This window comes from Pholcus phalangioides, unplaced genomic scaffold, assembly GCF_987345545.1.
Source record: "Pholcus phalangioides strain wild (caught in Gottingen) unplaced genomic scaffold, Ppha-v1.0 ptg000015l_1, whole genome shotgun sequence".
Classification (NCBI taxonomy): Eukaryota; Metazoa; Arthropoda; class Arachnida; order Araneae; family Pholcidae; genus Pholcus; species Pholcus phalangioides.
In genome coordinates this window covers 99,293,418-99,309,891 of record NW_028301608.1, presented here as the reverse complement: position 1 = coordinate 99,309,891, position 16,474 = coordinate 99,293,418, and the positions used below count along the sequence as shown (strand labels likewise).

The 16,474-nt window shown below is 37.5% G+C and overlaps 1 protein-coding gene across 1 annotated transcript in view; it reads left to right on the top strand.

Annotated features, from left to right (window-relative positions):
• Positions 1-3,390: 3,390 nt before the first annotated feature.
• LOC149077169 (uncharacterized) overlaps positions 3,391-16,474 on the top strand; it is a 72,548-nt gene continuing 59,464 nt past the window's right edge. Inside the window, exons 1-2 of the mRNA XM_089244902.1 lie at positions 3,391-3,581; positions 9,480-10,430. Of these exons, the coding sequence (XP_089101028.1) occupies positions 9,822-10,430 (609 nt within the window). The 5' untranslated portion in view covers positions 3,391-3,581; positions 9,480-9,821. The remainder of the gene's footprint in view (positions 3,582-9,479; positions 10,431-16,474) is intronic.

Sequence of the window (16,474 nt, the reverse complement as noted above, 5' to 3'; positions counted from 1 at the left end):
ATGCTGTGGTCTATTTGCTGTTTTGGTTGGCATTTCAACCTTCTACCGTGATGGACATCCTGTACTGCTGCAGTAGTGGTGGGACCCTAACTACATGCGGGCAACACAGACAATGCCCTAAGCTTCAGGGACCACTGAGGTAAGTTAATCAGCTGTACAAAGATTGAAATCAGCGACTGAGTTTAATCTACTCTGGGGCAATCTGTGATACGGTTCTGAGTAGCAGACGAAATTTCTGCTACTGACAGAGGCGTATGCTGGGAAGAACACAGGGAACCTATGTCCCCCCCCCCCCTCAAGATGATCAAAAATTAATAAAATTTCAATTTTTTTTTTTTTAATATCAAAATAAAGTACCTTTATATGCTCTAATCAGTCCCTGTTAATTTAAAATACTCTTTGAAGGATATAGTAACTCACTTTCTCTGGGACACATTTTTCATGCCCCATACCAGGTGTGCCTCCTCCAAAGGCTCACCCTATACAATTTGATGTATGAACAATAACCTGGAAGGATACAATAATGCCCGAAGTAAAATTCAAATGCATTATTACAGTTATGATCCTGTAATCAAAAACAAGTTATTCTGTATATTTATTACCTATGAAAAACCTACTTATAAAGGAAGAAGGCACACTGGTGTGGATTAGAGGCTTATAGGAGTGGGGGGGGGGGGCATATGAAATCTCTTCTAAAGAGGTTTTGAGTTACGTTCTAAAAATGCATATGTTTGCAAATTAACAAATTAGATTAGAACAACACGTGGAAGCTTTTCTTACAATATAAATCTTTTTAAAATGAGACCGCCTTAGGTATGCGACAGGTGCGATCACACCAGGCCCTATGCTTTGTGAGGTCCTGGTCTCACAGTAAATTAATAAAGGCTTTCACAATCCTTAAATTATTATTATTATTATTATTTTTATGTTAATTTATATTTAATTGTTTAAAATTTTTTGTAGGGATGTTTCTCAGCGATGCTGTATATTCCGGAATAATGAATGTCGATATTCTCTGCCACAAAATATATAAAATCAGCATAAAGAGAAGCCTGAAATGTTTGTTGAGATGCACCGGCCCTTACGTCTGATAAGGGTGTCCCTGTTTAATACAAAAATATTTTTACCTTTTAGATAATGCGGGGGGGGGCTCATTACCCCTCCGTACCCCAGGCACCTCTGATGTGGAGTTTATATTTTCATAAAGTCAGAGGCGTGTATTTTGATTTTGCTGCCCTTCTAATTTTCTCGAGTACTCATTCCTCTGGTTTGCTGCCATGGGCCATAGCCTGCTTAGCTCACACCCTTTAAGTGTCTCTGAAATTGGCAGATTTACAGAATGCCAATTATTTATTTATGCCCTGTAAATATGCCTCTATCTCTGAGTCACTCTTTTGGTCACTCACATGCTTGTGTACTCTTTTGGTTTTTCCCATGTGCACACACTCTTAAGGTCACTCGTTTGGTAATTCACATATGTATACAGTACTTTAGGCACTCACGTTATTGTACACTTTTTTGGTCACCACACTCCAGTGCTCTAGCATTCTCTGGGTCACTCATATGGTCATTTACATACCTGTTCACTCTTTTGATCACTCTCATGCGCCTACACTCTCTCTCAGTCACTCATTTACCTGATACCTTGCTCTCTCAAGGTCACTTTTTTTTTTTGGTCATTCACTTGCACACGCTTTTATCCACTCACATGCTTACAAGCTCTCTATTGGTCTTATTCAGGGCTTTCAAGGCTGGTGTTCAATGAGTTACTAGCAGTTTCCGGGAAATTAGGCCATGGTTTGAGATAGCGGTTCTCAACCTTTTTTGACTTGCGGAGCCCTTTTTGGTACATAATTTCTATGGTGGAGCCCCGTAGGCCTATTTTTTATTTATTCATCGAAGTTACTGATTTATTTTTATTACTCAAAAATATTTATAATCCATTTTTTTTTCGAATTTCTGGGTTACTTTTATTTTCCTTGAGTGCTCGTGGAGCCCCTGGAAGTTCGCATGGAGCCCCAAGGGCTCCGCAGATTACCTGTTGAGAACCACTGGTTTAAGACATTGTCTCTATAAGTCATTCTTTCATCATTCATTAACCTAGTTCCTTGCTGGGGGGCAGAGGCAAATTTATGGTTTTACCACCTACTACTACTACTACTAGTCAGACATGCACCTCGTCCATATTCCTCTGCGGAACTTCTAACAAATTGGTAAATGTTGAAATGTGTGGTGAAGATAACGTGAAATTTGTTTCTTTGCAATGCTTGTTATGTGTAGTACAAGTATGTTGCCATAATTTTTCTAACTATGACTGAGGTATGATGATTTAATATAGTTGCCATAATTTTTCTAACTATGACTGAGGTGTGATGATTTAATAATTATCATTGTAGGCCTGTTGCTTTCTGTGGCGAGACTTTTTAATGGGTAGATCAGCCAGCACCTCCTAGAGATAGAAGGCCTCCGCATGGGTTGCCAAGTTCATCTGTAAAGTCATTAAGACTACCTAGCAAGTTTGCCACATTTTGAACCACAGCATCCTATTTCGTTTCTTATTTTGGCGTAGAATCTTCCTGGTTGGCGCATGGTGATTTGATGTGGGGCATAGGAATCACCAAATTCTGAGCCCAATCGTTTCTTTTTCGCACAACGATGATACTGTCACGAGCAGCGGAATTCCCCTTTCCCCCCCCCCCCCCCCGAATATAAATTCCCTGATCGTGCCAGTATCATCGTTGTGAGGAAAAAGAAATGATCGGGCTCAGAATTGACGATTTCTGCCTCACATCCAATCACCATGCAGTGTTTGTGAACCAACCACCAGAAAGATTCTACGCCAAAATAAGAAACGAAATAGGATGCTGTGGTTCAAAATGTGGCAAACTTGCTAGGTAGTCTGAATGACGTTTATGGCAAACACTACCGAGGCCTTCGTGCTGGATCAGCACTCATTTGTTTTGCCACATGTGGGGGAAGAGCGGCTGCACAAATTTTGCTACCACCTCCCCACAAATACACCACTGGATATAGGTAAAAAGCAAATATTTGAGAAGCGCCGATATTCGCTACGCCAATCATCCTTATTTAAAAGCTTTCAATATCGCCACTAGAGGCGTGTTAAACAGTAAGTTTTCATTCATTTTTTTTTTTCCGAATCGCATCGAAATTTTACATGATAGTGAGAATAAAATCTGCTTCATAATTATTACGTGAATGTAGAAATACAGTTGAAAAATTAATTTGAAATTATTACTATTATTTTCAATGATAAACACGTAGTGCAAGGACGGGGCATTTTAGGATCAACATTCTTTCGTGCGTTTCGTGGAATGGCAACGGTCGAAAGAATGCTGTTTTTATTTCTGCTGTGTAGTATTTGGGCCCAATGGCAGTTCAGTGAAGGTTGAGTTGCTTGAGTGTTGTTGAGTGCCTCCTCCTCTTTGTGGTGGTGATGAATCGAGGAAATAAAATTAACAGGGGGCGCCAAAATTATATTGCTAGCTTCTCCGTCGGTATTATGGGATCGCCATCTATTTGGAATAATTATAATATCACCGAAAGGCAAATGAAGATTCAAGGTAAGGTCGTATTTCTAGTCTTGGCGGCTGAAGATGACATTTAAAAAAAAAAAAGTATTTTTATTTATATTTTGTGTTTCTAATCAAATAATCGGAAAATATTTAGTTTTCTTTTAAAATATTCCGTTATAATTTTAGTTTGTAGTGCATTTCAATGTGTCCACACAAAAACGGTGTCCTAAGGAAAATCATAAACAAAATTTCATGTCAATAAACGGTGGGGTTTTTTTTTTCCCGTACTCCGTGAAATTTCGATATAACGATAAACTGCGGACCGAGGAAAAAAATATCGTTGCAGAGGGATTATCGTTATATCGAGTGGCAGCAGTTCAGCATCACAATATAGGCATTTCCAACACGGCAAAAAATATCGTTATAGATGGATTTATCGTTATATCCAGTATCGTTGTAGCGAGATTTTGCTGCATCTTAATGGGGGGAAAATATATATAATGTATTTCCTAACTTATTTTTTTTTAAATTGCTCACTAATAAAAACAAAACTAATATTTTGTGTGTAGTTACTGGTCAGTGATACTAGTGTTGAGGCAGCTACACATTCCTCTGGTGTGATGGGGGAATCATGTCACATCAGAGTAGTGTGTAGCCAGCATTTGCATATATGAGGTCCTTTATTTAAATGTTTAATTTGGGAGTAATATTTAGAGCAAGCATGGTGAACTCCTTGCGTGATTGAAATTAAGATTATGGACCACTTTTTTGGATAAATATTCAATATATTATTTAAAATGGAGCTTACAGACCCTTCTCCCCCTGAATTTGTTTCGAGGACTGCAAGAGGTCTATGAACCGTTGGCTAAGAACCACTGATTTCATCAAGTATTCAAAATCTCAGAAAAGGACACTTAAGCATTTAATTTATAAATCTTACAGTGTGCTTTGCTGGGCATTGTGCTGCAGTGTTATAGTAAAGATCCAGGTTCAAATCTTGTTGACGGTACAGCAGTTGAAGGCTGAAGTGTTGATTTTCAATGGTTTTCCAACTTGGAGGTGTAAGTCACAAGCTAGTCCCCCATTTGAAAAAATCTCTCAGCAGAGAGCAGGCAGACCTTCAACATGATACTTACATAGCATGAAATTTCAAGCATTTACCATAAAATATAGAAGATACAGACATGACTGTTGACCGTTCAGAGACACTATCTTGGAATGGTTTGCACTCTTTCCTAAAGGGTTGGACGTCTTGGAGAGTACTATAGAAGACAGATGTCAGTATGAGTAATAGCTGGAAAAACTGGTGTCAGTATGAGTAATAGCTGGAAAAACTGGTGTCAGTATGAGTAATAGCTGGAAAAACTGGTGTCAGATGGCAGCACTACACATAACAAGCATTACACAGAAATAAACTTCACACCAGGTTTTACTACATGTACTCGCATATTCCAACATGTACTAATTCATTAGAAGTTCCGCAGAGGAATATGGACGAGGTGCATGTCTGGTTTAGTAGTAGTAGTATGAGCAATAGCTGCTGTGGTAGTCGAGTGGCCACATTGATGAATTCACCTGGCAAGGAACAAGGTTCGAACCACACTGTTGTCACGGCGGTTGGCTGAAGTTGGTTTTCTGTGGCTCCCAACTTCAAGGCGCCAATGCAAGCCTATCTGCCTGTTAGACAGTTTCTCCACAGAGAACAACAGGCCTGCAATGGTAAAATCTTCAAGCATTAGACAGTAACAAATTTCACGTTAGGTTCACAACACTCACACGCACATCCACATATGTACCAGTTCATTAGAAGTTCCACAAAGAAATATTGACGAGGTTCATGTATGGTTTAGTAGTAGTACAAGGAATAACACGAAACAAGAACAACTCTGACAACATAAATATATTAGGGATCAAACTTACACTCAGTTCACATATTTTTTGTATGGTTAAGTAGTAGTAGTGTGTTTTACTTGTTGAGAATCAAGGTTCTCTCTTCTATGATGGATACTGAGGATCTGTAATAGCTTTAAAGTGATGCCACTGAGAGATACGTTTCTTTGTAAATTTTGCATTGAATCATGGACTTGAAACAATTTTTTATTGTAAGTCAGAAGGTTATAGGCATCCATATCTTCAGTAATATGAAATCATTTGTAAAATTCTTTTTTAACCACGATTTGTAGTTCACAGGGCAGCAACTAAGGAAGAGCAGGCAGGTATGGTGTGCCGGACCAGAGGGAGGAGCATCTGGTACACTCTTCTTCAACATTACAAGGGGGGTATCAAAATGCCAGCTTGCTTGCCCCTGCATCTAGTTGGGGCCCTAGTAGTTCATTCCACTTCAAATCACAAATCAAATTCAGAGCTTACAACATTGACTTCTTGAACTGACTAGGAATAACGATTCTTCATTCTAGTGTTTATAATGCTGTAAAAACCAACATTTATTGCTGTGTAATAAATTTTTTTTTAAATTTACTGTACCAGAACACTCTTCTATTTGTAGTTTTCTGTATTGTATCCAATTTTGAAAAACATTATTCCCAAAACAAACATCTTTGAGATACACCACTTTTTTTGACATGCGGCAGTTTTATTATAAATTCTATAGAGGTGTATGTGCGCTTGCAACCTAGTTATAATGTCTTAATTTTAAATGTGCTCTATTATTTAAAATATGCATAACTTCGCCATTATGAATACAGCAAGATCACATGTATACATGCACACACGACTCTCTCCTAATGCATCAATAATTAGAAATTTCCCAGAAGAATGTTTATGAGGTATGTGAACGATTTAGTAGTAGTTGTGTACCAGCTGAAGTTGGTTTTGTACGGTTTTTCAACTTTGAAGCATGAATGCGAGCCATGTCCTATTTGAAAAAGTCTTCCTGCTGGGAACAGGAAAAAAAGTTGTAGCCAAATGAGAGATACCTTAGCCAAATTGATGTGTCAAAGATTCCAAAACAACGTATTTCAAGTTTAAGATAGAAAAAGAAATCAAAACGCAAATCATGTACAAATAAAATTTTTTTCATAAATGTAAATTGCAGTATAAAAAATATTTTAATTCTCGAGAATCTGCCACGATTTTTTTGCTGGCCACAATTCACAATAGCATTTTCAAAATTGAATTGTTGCCTGCTGGGATCATTAACAAAAATACTGGTATTTATATTTTTTACATCTATTCCGTTCCGCGATGGTTTTTTAATGAGATTCATAATACTGAGAGAAAAAATTTTTGGGGTAGTAAAAAAGGTTCAAATAATGGGCTGTTTTCAGCATGTAGGTTCTAGAGGAGTGTGGCCAATTAGTCGTGGTTCCAGACAAAGTTGGTCTCCCCTGTCAACCCTCCCCTCTTGAACTCCACAAAAAGTCGCTGAATATTGTTCACTATTGGCCTATGAAAATTCCACTTCCAGATTTTTGTGCACACGTCAAATGGCTGATTCGGCCATCAAGAACCAAATGGGTGAACACGATTTGGTTAATTCAATCTTTTATTTATTCCTCAAATGAGATATTTTATCACTCAATGGCGAATGGCAGCACGAATCCTATAGGTACATGTTATTAGAAGTGATGTATGTTTAATAAAAGTGTTCATGTGTGTGTGTGCTATGAACCGAATGTGAAGTTTGCTTCTGCATAATGCTGGTTATATGCAGTGCTGCCATCTGTCTTTTGGACTATGAGTAAAGCATAATGATTGATATTTGTGTCATTGTATGCCTGTTGCTCTCTGTGGTGAGACTTTTTAACGGGGAGATGGGCTCACATTTGCACCCATTGGAAGTCAGGAGCCACAGAAAACCAACTTCAGCCTAACCAGCAGTGAGCACTGGGTATTTTGCTTTAATAACACTAAGGTGAAAATTGCTGGTTAACAAGTAGCTGTTCTGTGAAATGCAGAAGTGCATATAATTTAAGGTCCATAAATAATAAGAACCTATATTTGCTCCCGAAATTTTCTATCTGCCAGTGTAACTTTTGTTTATAGATATTAAAAGAAAATAATAAAGAAGACGTACATTTTTATATGAAAATTCAAGAATAGGTTTTGAATGTTACCGCTTAATCGTGTATCATCGGTGAATCATCTTGAATGCAAATTTTTCTTTTAAGGCAATTACGATAATTAGCTGAAAATTAACCTATATGTACATCAAGACTTGCAAATCAAAAAAAATTTAGGTGCTAGCCAGGTTTATTAGGAGCCATGCATGGCTTTTACTCAGATGTGGATTTAACGGCAGGCACACTGGGCTCTCGACTTCTGAAGGGCCCCAAAAACTCAACTTTACACTTTTTTCTAATTCAAGGGGATCAATGTTGTCTCTTGTACCCGGGGTCTTAACGGACTAAAATCTCTGCTTCAGCTTTTACTTAAGAAAAACTGCTCTGAATTACGTTTTCTTAAATTATTCTGCGAGTTGATATACCCATTGGTGCTAATGCTTCCAATTCTTCAGCCTTATTGAAATCTTTCAGTTAGAAATAATATTCTTCCGATTTTTCGTATCTTCATAGACAAATCCCTAAAAGTACTCAAATTGTGCTTTGTTTGAATGGAAAATCCCTAAAGGAAATGCTCTTTCAGTCCTTGCAATTCCAGGCTGACCACATTTTCTCAGGAAAAATATGGGGAATCAGGATTTCAAGTACAAAAAATTTGTAATTGTCACTCGGTATGATGCTAAAAGCAAGCAGAGTGGCCAGTTATTGCTAAAAAAATCAGGACAGCAAAAAATGCATCCTGGGAAAAAGGATTTATATATGGTCACCCTCTTTGACTTCTAAGAAAAATCCCAGAGTTCTCCCTTTTATTTGTGACATGTTTTCTTTGATGCGGAAGATTTCATCACGTGATAAACTAGTCTGTGAATTGACACCTATGTATCCCCCTTTCCATGTTAAAAATTGCAGTAATGAAATCAGAAAATTTCATATCGTCCTTAGACTCTAATTCAGCAATCACATGTAAGAAAATTCTGTGGGCGCCAATGCAGATTTTCTAGTCGCCATGGTGACCTGGCGCCTGGGATTTGTTGAGCCCTGATGTACATGATATGCGAAGGCTGCCAGGGCTCTCTCTATTTTTAAAGGGAAAGTTTTCGTTTATATCACATTTCTTGTTTTTGAAGTCAAATATACATTGTACTTCTATGAATCTGACAGTCAATGCATCCCCCATAATTGATTTCTGAAATGAGTATGAAGATAAGCAAAATAAAGCATTAGTTTAATTTTGAGTTTGCTGAGCTATTGAAATTGTAAATTTTTGGATGACGTTAGTGATTTTCAGTCCTTTTCACCTCATAGTAAACTTAAACTTATTGAAAAAATTCTGTGAAACACCTCATAGAATTTTGAAGTTTTTAATGTATATAGTAAGTTATGAAATATTTTATTTTTATGCTTACCTCTGTGGACACCACTTAAAAATCAATGCATCGCATCAGAGCTCGACAAATAATTTAGGCGCCAGCCTTTGAAAATCTTTCCATAGTAATCTTTATTTTGATTTTTCTGGGACTTGGTGACCCCATTTCTGAGGTCGGTATTCGTCAACATGCATTCTGAGAATTCTTTGTGCCCTCAGACATACAAAACTTGACCAATAACCAATTTTTCAAGTTGTCACGATCACCTGAGATTTGTCATGCTCTTTGTGATGTCTTAATGAAAATTTACCATTGATAACCTAAAAGAAGTTTCGTTGCTGCGTGTTGTCTTTTACAATAATTCGTGTTTAGACATTTTAGGTTACGTTTTAAGGTTTTTAAAAATTCTTTGTCGAAATTGAGAGCATTTATGAAATTTTTAGTTTAATTTACTTTTATACAACTATAGTTTTCTTTGATCACGTTTTTTTTGTTCAGATTCATGCATTAGTTTTTTTTTAATTTGGTCTGGAATAACCTTTTCTTCTTTATTGCAGGTGTTCTGACCAGTTGAGGTTCATCTTTGTGGAAAATATTTTGTGATATTTCATTTTGTGCCTGTGATTTTGGCTTCAACTGTGAGCGGAAAAAATGTGCAGAAAAAATCATTATAGTTGATAAATATTTTGTAAAGGAAAGAGACATGTCTTTCCCCTATATGTTTAGAGATGTGAAATTTAAAAAAGTGCCTAATTCAGCAATGATTTTATTTTCATATTTCTTGAAGCAAAGCATTGTGTCGAATGACAACTTGGTGGGCAACTTTGAATGTTGCTTTGTTTACTCATACTGCACAGGCTAAAAAGTGTGCAGTTCCGTTGAGACTGGGTTGTTGACCTATGATACATCACGAGGAGGATACGAAGACGAAATTCCTCAACCAGAATGTTGCTGCTCACCACAACGGAGCCCATATTCAAAACGTCGTCCCCCATCAAATGATACGTGACATTGGCGGCCATAATCATCGCAGAGATGTCGGTGCTCCAGTCTCGTGTGCGCGTGTGACCACAGAATTAGGTGTGTCAGTCGTATCGGCGACAAGTGCATCTGTGAAACGTGCTGAATCTCTCCACCGCAAAGCGGAGTGCAATGGTTTCCCAAGTTCACAACCGATCGGTGTCAGTGGTGTTGGTGTTACGACTGCAGCAAACAATAGTGGGGGTGTTTCGTCTTCCGCGGTAAAGTCCTCCCGAGATGGATATCGAGAAAAAGCTCTAGAAGAAATACGGAATAGCCTCAAACCATATGCAACTTCCGATGCACATGGTGAAGGCATTTATGATTTCAGCAGTGCTAGCAGTAGCACCAGTGGTGAATCCAGTAGTGGTGTAAGCCAAAATGTTGGCAACTGGGTGAACGTCCATCCCCAAGGTCCTAATGGATTATCCAAAAATTTAAATATACAGCAAGCTTTGCAGCATTTAGCTGCCATTGGACATAATGAGGTAAGAGCCTTGTTCTTTAAGAAATGTAAATTTTTAATTGTGTATATGATGGTTGTTTTCTTCCAGTTTGGTGAGTAATGTTAGATTGATTGTTTAGAATTTCATGCCCATTAGTTGGGTGGAAAATAATTATTCTTTTGTTTTGTTTGAGTTGATTTTGGTAAATATGGGATGCTTGTGCTAACTGATTATTCTTATAACACGAAAAGAAGATGCATTCATTCCTCAATATGAACTAGCTGTTGCTATACAAAGTATTTTATTGGTCAAATTGTATTTGGTTATTTTGATTTGGTAGTAAAATTACTTATCAGTTTCTGGTATCAAAATTTTCAAATCGCTTGTGATTCGTGCTGATGAAATTTATGTAGAATTGTGAGAAGTATAGGCCTATCTACTCTTTCACCTCCATATCATTTAACTTATATATGTTACTAAATGCCACGTTTAGCTGAATTAGGAATGTACAGACAATGTGTCAGCTGTGTTGTTCGATAAAAGTGTGATGTATGTAATGTGCAGCACGGAGGTTAAAAAGATTGTGTGAGAATTGGTATTTAATTTTTCCTTGTTCAGTTTCTAGCTGGATCAAACCATGCAGATGAAGTTTTTGTGTTTTCACTTAAATTTCTAACATTCTGTAGCAGAGTTTTGCTGTTTGTTTTAGCATCTCCTCCAAACTTTGTAGTTTACATGCATAAGGTTATGACCAAGTAGTTTTTTTGGAGGTACAGTTGTCACTTCACTGTTTGAAAACTACTGCCTTATCCTATGCAGGACTGAATTGATTGAATTAGAAAATTCAGGCTCCAGTCCAGTAGGAGCCAAGTATTAATGAAATGGAATTTACTTGCTTTGCCCGAGGAAAATACCAACAAGCTTAATCTGTCATGTGATTATCATTAATAAGACAATATTACATTATATGCTGGATGAAATTCCACTGTTTCGAGTATTAAAATTTCGGGTAGTTATATAGTTTAATTGCTATTGGAGGGGAATTCTGCATCTGGAACTTCGTCTATCCCCAGCACGACTGAGATATAAATAAAAATTTAGGCACCCTCCAAATTTCTTTGGAGCCAAATATGTATATTTTTTTTGCAAAACATTGTCTAAGATAGCCTATTGGTTTTTCTACTTTTCTGGAGCTTCTCTCTATGTTGCAGACATGTTAACAAAAATTCTGTAAATTTTCTGCTTTTCATAAACTTCAGCTGAGAAATTACACATAGAAAATATCGGGCACCAACTCCAGTTTTGTAATTGTCATGCTGATCTGAAGCCTGACAAGTCTGTCAACCCTTGATTAATGCCAATCACATTATTATATGAATCGCTTGATATCATAGAGGAGGAATATGGGAATAATATATCTCATCTTTAGGTTGATATGCAATCACAAAGAAAATGAAATAGTCTGGTTTTTCGAACAGAAAGCTTAAAAAAATACATTTCAAAATATTTGGGGTGTAAGAGTTATCCATTCATTTTGCTAGTAAAATTTTTTTTTTATTTTGTGTTATGATATTATTAATTTGCATATTTTTTCACTTTACCTTCAATTATGAGAAAAAAATCTTCTTTGACGAGAGAATTTGGTTCTGTGTTTTTATCTGTATATTTTTAAAACCAGAAATTTAATTCAATTTTTCAGTTTGCCTAGCATATTATTTAATTGGAACATTCTGGTATTATGATATTACATAAGGGAATGTTCTTTATATCAACCTTTATTTTCCGGCAGTGAATATACAAATTTCTAGTTGCAGTTGCTATGTATAAAGTTTTTAAATGTGATTTGCTCTTGATGAAATATATTCCCCTTTTATTCTAGACTTCATGTCCGCGTGAAAAGATGATTCGTTACTTAGTTATAGTAGTAAGAATATTAAGGAAACAGTTATTTTCCGGATATTATGCTGAGGTGAGCTCGGAAAGAAAAGTCATCACGTCTCCGCCGGGACTCGAACCCAGGCCCTCTTGCATACCGGGCAAGCATGCTACCATCTACACCACTGGAGACACATGAATCTGCCTTCCAAATTTCACGCACTGTGTCGTGAGGCGCTGAAGTAGAGGCATTAGTAGCCTCTCTTAACTTCAGGAAATGGCCCCCGGGTGGGACGGTTTAGAGAGATATAGATGGCTTTTTTCTCAGCCAGAGATATCAAGGAAACAGTTATTTTCCGGATATTATGCTGAGGTGAGCTCGGAAAGAAAAGTCATCACGTCTCCGCCGGGACTCGAACCCAGGCCCTCTTGCATACCGGGCAAGCATGCTACCATCTACACCACTGGAGACACATGAATCTGCCTTCCAAATTTCACGCACTGTGTCGTGAGGCGCTGAAGTTAAGAGAGGCTACTAATGCCTCTACTTCAGCGCCTCACGACACAGTGCGTGAAATTTGGAAGGCAGATTCATGTGTCTCCAGTGGTGTAGATGGTAGCATGCTTGCCCGGTATGCAAGAGGGCCTGGGTTCGAGTCCCGGCGGAGACGTGATGACTTTTCTTTCCGAGCTCACCTCAGCATAATATCCGGAAAATAACTGTTTCCTTGATATCTCTGGCTGAGAAAAAAGCCATCTATATCTCAGTAAGAATATTGTTTGCTTTTTTTTCTATATGGTGGTTAGCTATCACAGATCTGTAGTGTAGGCTACTTGTGATGTATTCAGATTATAAGATGACTAATTTTTGGGTATTTGATTTTGGAGGTCTGAATTCTATCTCTTTGTTCTTGAAATCGTTTTATGACGTGTATTGATTCAAATTGAAAAAAATTTGCGATGTCTGTTTTTTTCTTCTTTTCCTGCCTTCCTTCTTAATCATTTCTGGCATGGAGAGAACCTCTCTCTCAGCTCAGTGAGAGAGAGAGGTCTCCTTCAGAAGCTAAGTTTAGCCTTCCCAGACATTCCAGGCATTCCAAGAATGTTTTCATTCCTTCTCTTCCCCCCCCCCCTCCCCTGCTCTTCAGATTAGCTCATTCCAGCTGACTATTTCAAATTCCAGTGAACTCTTAAATCCTCATACGTCAATAATTAGAGACGAAAGCATTTAAATTGTTTGCTTGATGATTTCGTTGCTATGTTAAAAAAAATTACCTCTAGTTGAACTCTCGAGGAAAATCGGAGCAGCAATTTAAAATAACATGATGATATATATATATATATATATATATATATATATATTTTTGCTGCGTAATACTTTCAAAAATTTCCATCGTTAAAAATTGGGCTGTAAGGCCGAAACAGTTTGAAGAAATTCGAGGGATTTTGAATCAGTGAATGAACGCAATTAAAAAAAACGGGATGGGTGTCAATTTCAACTCGTGTTCTAATGTATTCGTGTTTTTCCTCTTGCATAAGTTATCTTAAAAAGGCATCTCTGATGAAAATTCGAAAATGATTGCTTGAAATATATGAGAGCTACATCGTAAATCGATTCCTATTTCTTGTTTTAGTAAGTCATAAGTTGTTTGTATGGGCCAGATAGCCTATTACTTGCTTGTAGGTGAGCTTTACTTGCAGACCGTTCAAAGTATTAAATGTGAATTGTGCGTAAAAGTTCAAAGATTTAATAACTGTGTTACGTGATATTTAGGCTTGAATCTCCAACTCGTGAACTCAGCGTATTAAAGAGATTGGGAGATGCTGATACGCGTGTTTTGATCTGCGAAAAACGTTAGTTAAATAGACCTCTTGCTCATGATAGTGAGCTTTGCTGCGTAGCTAAGTTTTTTTTTGCATATAATTCTTTTATGCCGTAGTAATGTAACCTTGCATGTTAAATGATGCAATGTGCATTTTTCTTTTCTTCTGCTCAAGAATTCCCAAAGCGTACGCATATCGTATTGGTTTATTCCCTTCCACCCCCAGTCGCTTTCATTCTTTCCTTATCAGCTTTTCTTGTTCTTCATTCTTTGTATGATAAGCTTGGAAAAAAATTCCTACGGTGTTTTTTTTTCCTCGTAGCGTATTACTTGGCAAATCGCCACCGAATTCCTTTCCAGTCATTGTGTCGGTTACCCCCGTCGAGAGTATGGCTCTTTGTTAGTGATCAACCTTTTAATCTGTCGGTATTTTCTCTGGTCAGAATGACCTTGAATACATACAAGTATACATGTATGAAATTATAATTACTCTTTAGATCTGCAGATTTTTCAGCGCTACAAAAACCAAACCAAATTATGAAGGATGCTAATTTGTGGGAAATTCCATTATAGTCGTAATACAAGGGTGAATTTCACAATCAGTTACTGTGTATGTGTGTTTTTTTAAAGATTTTTCGTGAGTTATTGTTCAGAAATGCGATGTGTTGCACTCGCCGAAAGTTTTTTTTCGTTCTTCTCTAACAGTAAGCTTATCGCAACGTTATCGTTAACGTGAATGTGTTTATTGGAAAATAATTAAGATTCCAACAAAACCCACTCTTATTTGAAGAAAAACAAGATCAACAATTTCAAGAGGTGTCTTTCCTCACCGCAATGTTAGTTTTAACCATTTATAATTGGAACTACGGAAATGGGGCGGGGAGGAAGATATCTCTTGGGATAATCAGTTCGGCGAGTGAAATTGACCATATGTCTCTAAAATTATCTTTTTTTTCGAAATTTTCTCTACTTTTAGTTGATATATAGTTTATTTTCAATGATGGCAGCAGATGACTTTGCAGATATTTTGGTAATAAATCAAAATTTGCGCGAGTAAAACTCCCACATTTTATCCCCTCTGCTTTTCGAAAAATATGGGTGGGAAAATAATTTTTTTTATGTACCACTATACATGCGTGGTCGTGAAATATATAGTAACGATTCCTGGCACAAAGGAAAACGATTACTGTAATTGACGGGGGAAAATCCGTCCAAACGTATTGAGAAAGACATTAAGAAAAAAGTTTCGTAGAAACACTGTCTTCGAAAAAGCCGTGCATAATTTTCATTCAAGAATTTAAAAAAAAAAAACACTTTTGAGTATAACACTAAATTTTGAACGTTTAATTTACTTTATTTTTTCGTATAATTAATCTGATCTTGAAATCTGGTTGGGGTTTTTTTTTCCAGCTTTTTAAACAAGTGGCCTACTACTGGTACACTTGCCTTAATTGATTCTCGACTGTCATTATTCTGGAGTGAAAAATTTAATTTTTTTAACAGGATCAATAAGAAATGCTGATGAAAATTCATTAGGATCCCTTGAAGTCAGAACGTCTTAAAAAAATTGATTGGATGATAGGTGGCTTTGATTTTGCCGCACAAGAGCTAAAAATTAACTTTTACAAATACAAAAAAAGCTATATTTTAAAGCTATATAAGTTCGCGGCTTTTTATTACGGTAATTGCATTCTCGGAAAGGGGGGGGGGGTGGAAAAAAGTGATTATTCATATTCAGTGTGTACGAACCCGTGATTTCTACAGCTTCCCGGGTGCTCTAAAAACCCATTCTTTTCTTTTGGAACCGGGCTGTGAATTTCGCGAACTATGGTCGGAATTTTTAGAGAGATATAGATGGCTTTTTTCTCAGCCAGAGATATCAAGGAAACAGTTATTTTCCGGATATTATGCTGAGGTGAGCTCGGAAAGAAAAGTCATCACGTCTCCGCCGGGACTCGAACCCAGGCCCTCTTGCATACCGGGCAAGCATGCTACCATCTACACCACTGGAGACACATGAATCTGCCTTCCAAATTTCACGCACTGTGTCGTGAGGCGCTGAAGTAGAGGCATTAGTAGCCTCTCTTAACTTCAGGAAATGGCCCCCGGGTGGGACGGTTTTTAGAGAGATATAGATGGCTTTTTTCTCAGCCAGAGATATCAAGGAAACAGTTATTTTCCGGATATTATGCTGAGGTGAGCTCGGAAAGAAAAGTCATCACGTCTCCGCCGGGACTCGAACCCAGGCCCTCTTGCATACCGGGCAAGATACCGGTCTTGCCCGGTATGCAAGAGGGCCTGGGTTCGAGTCCCGGCGGAGACGTGATGACTTTTCTTTCCGAGCTCACCTCAGCATAATATCCGGAAAATAACTGTTTCCTTGATATG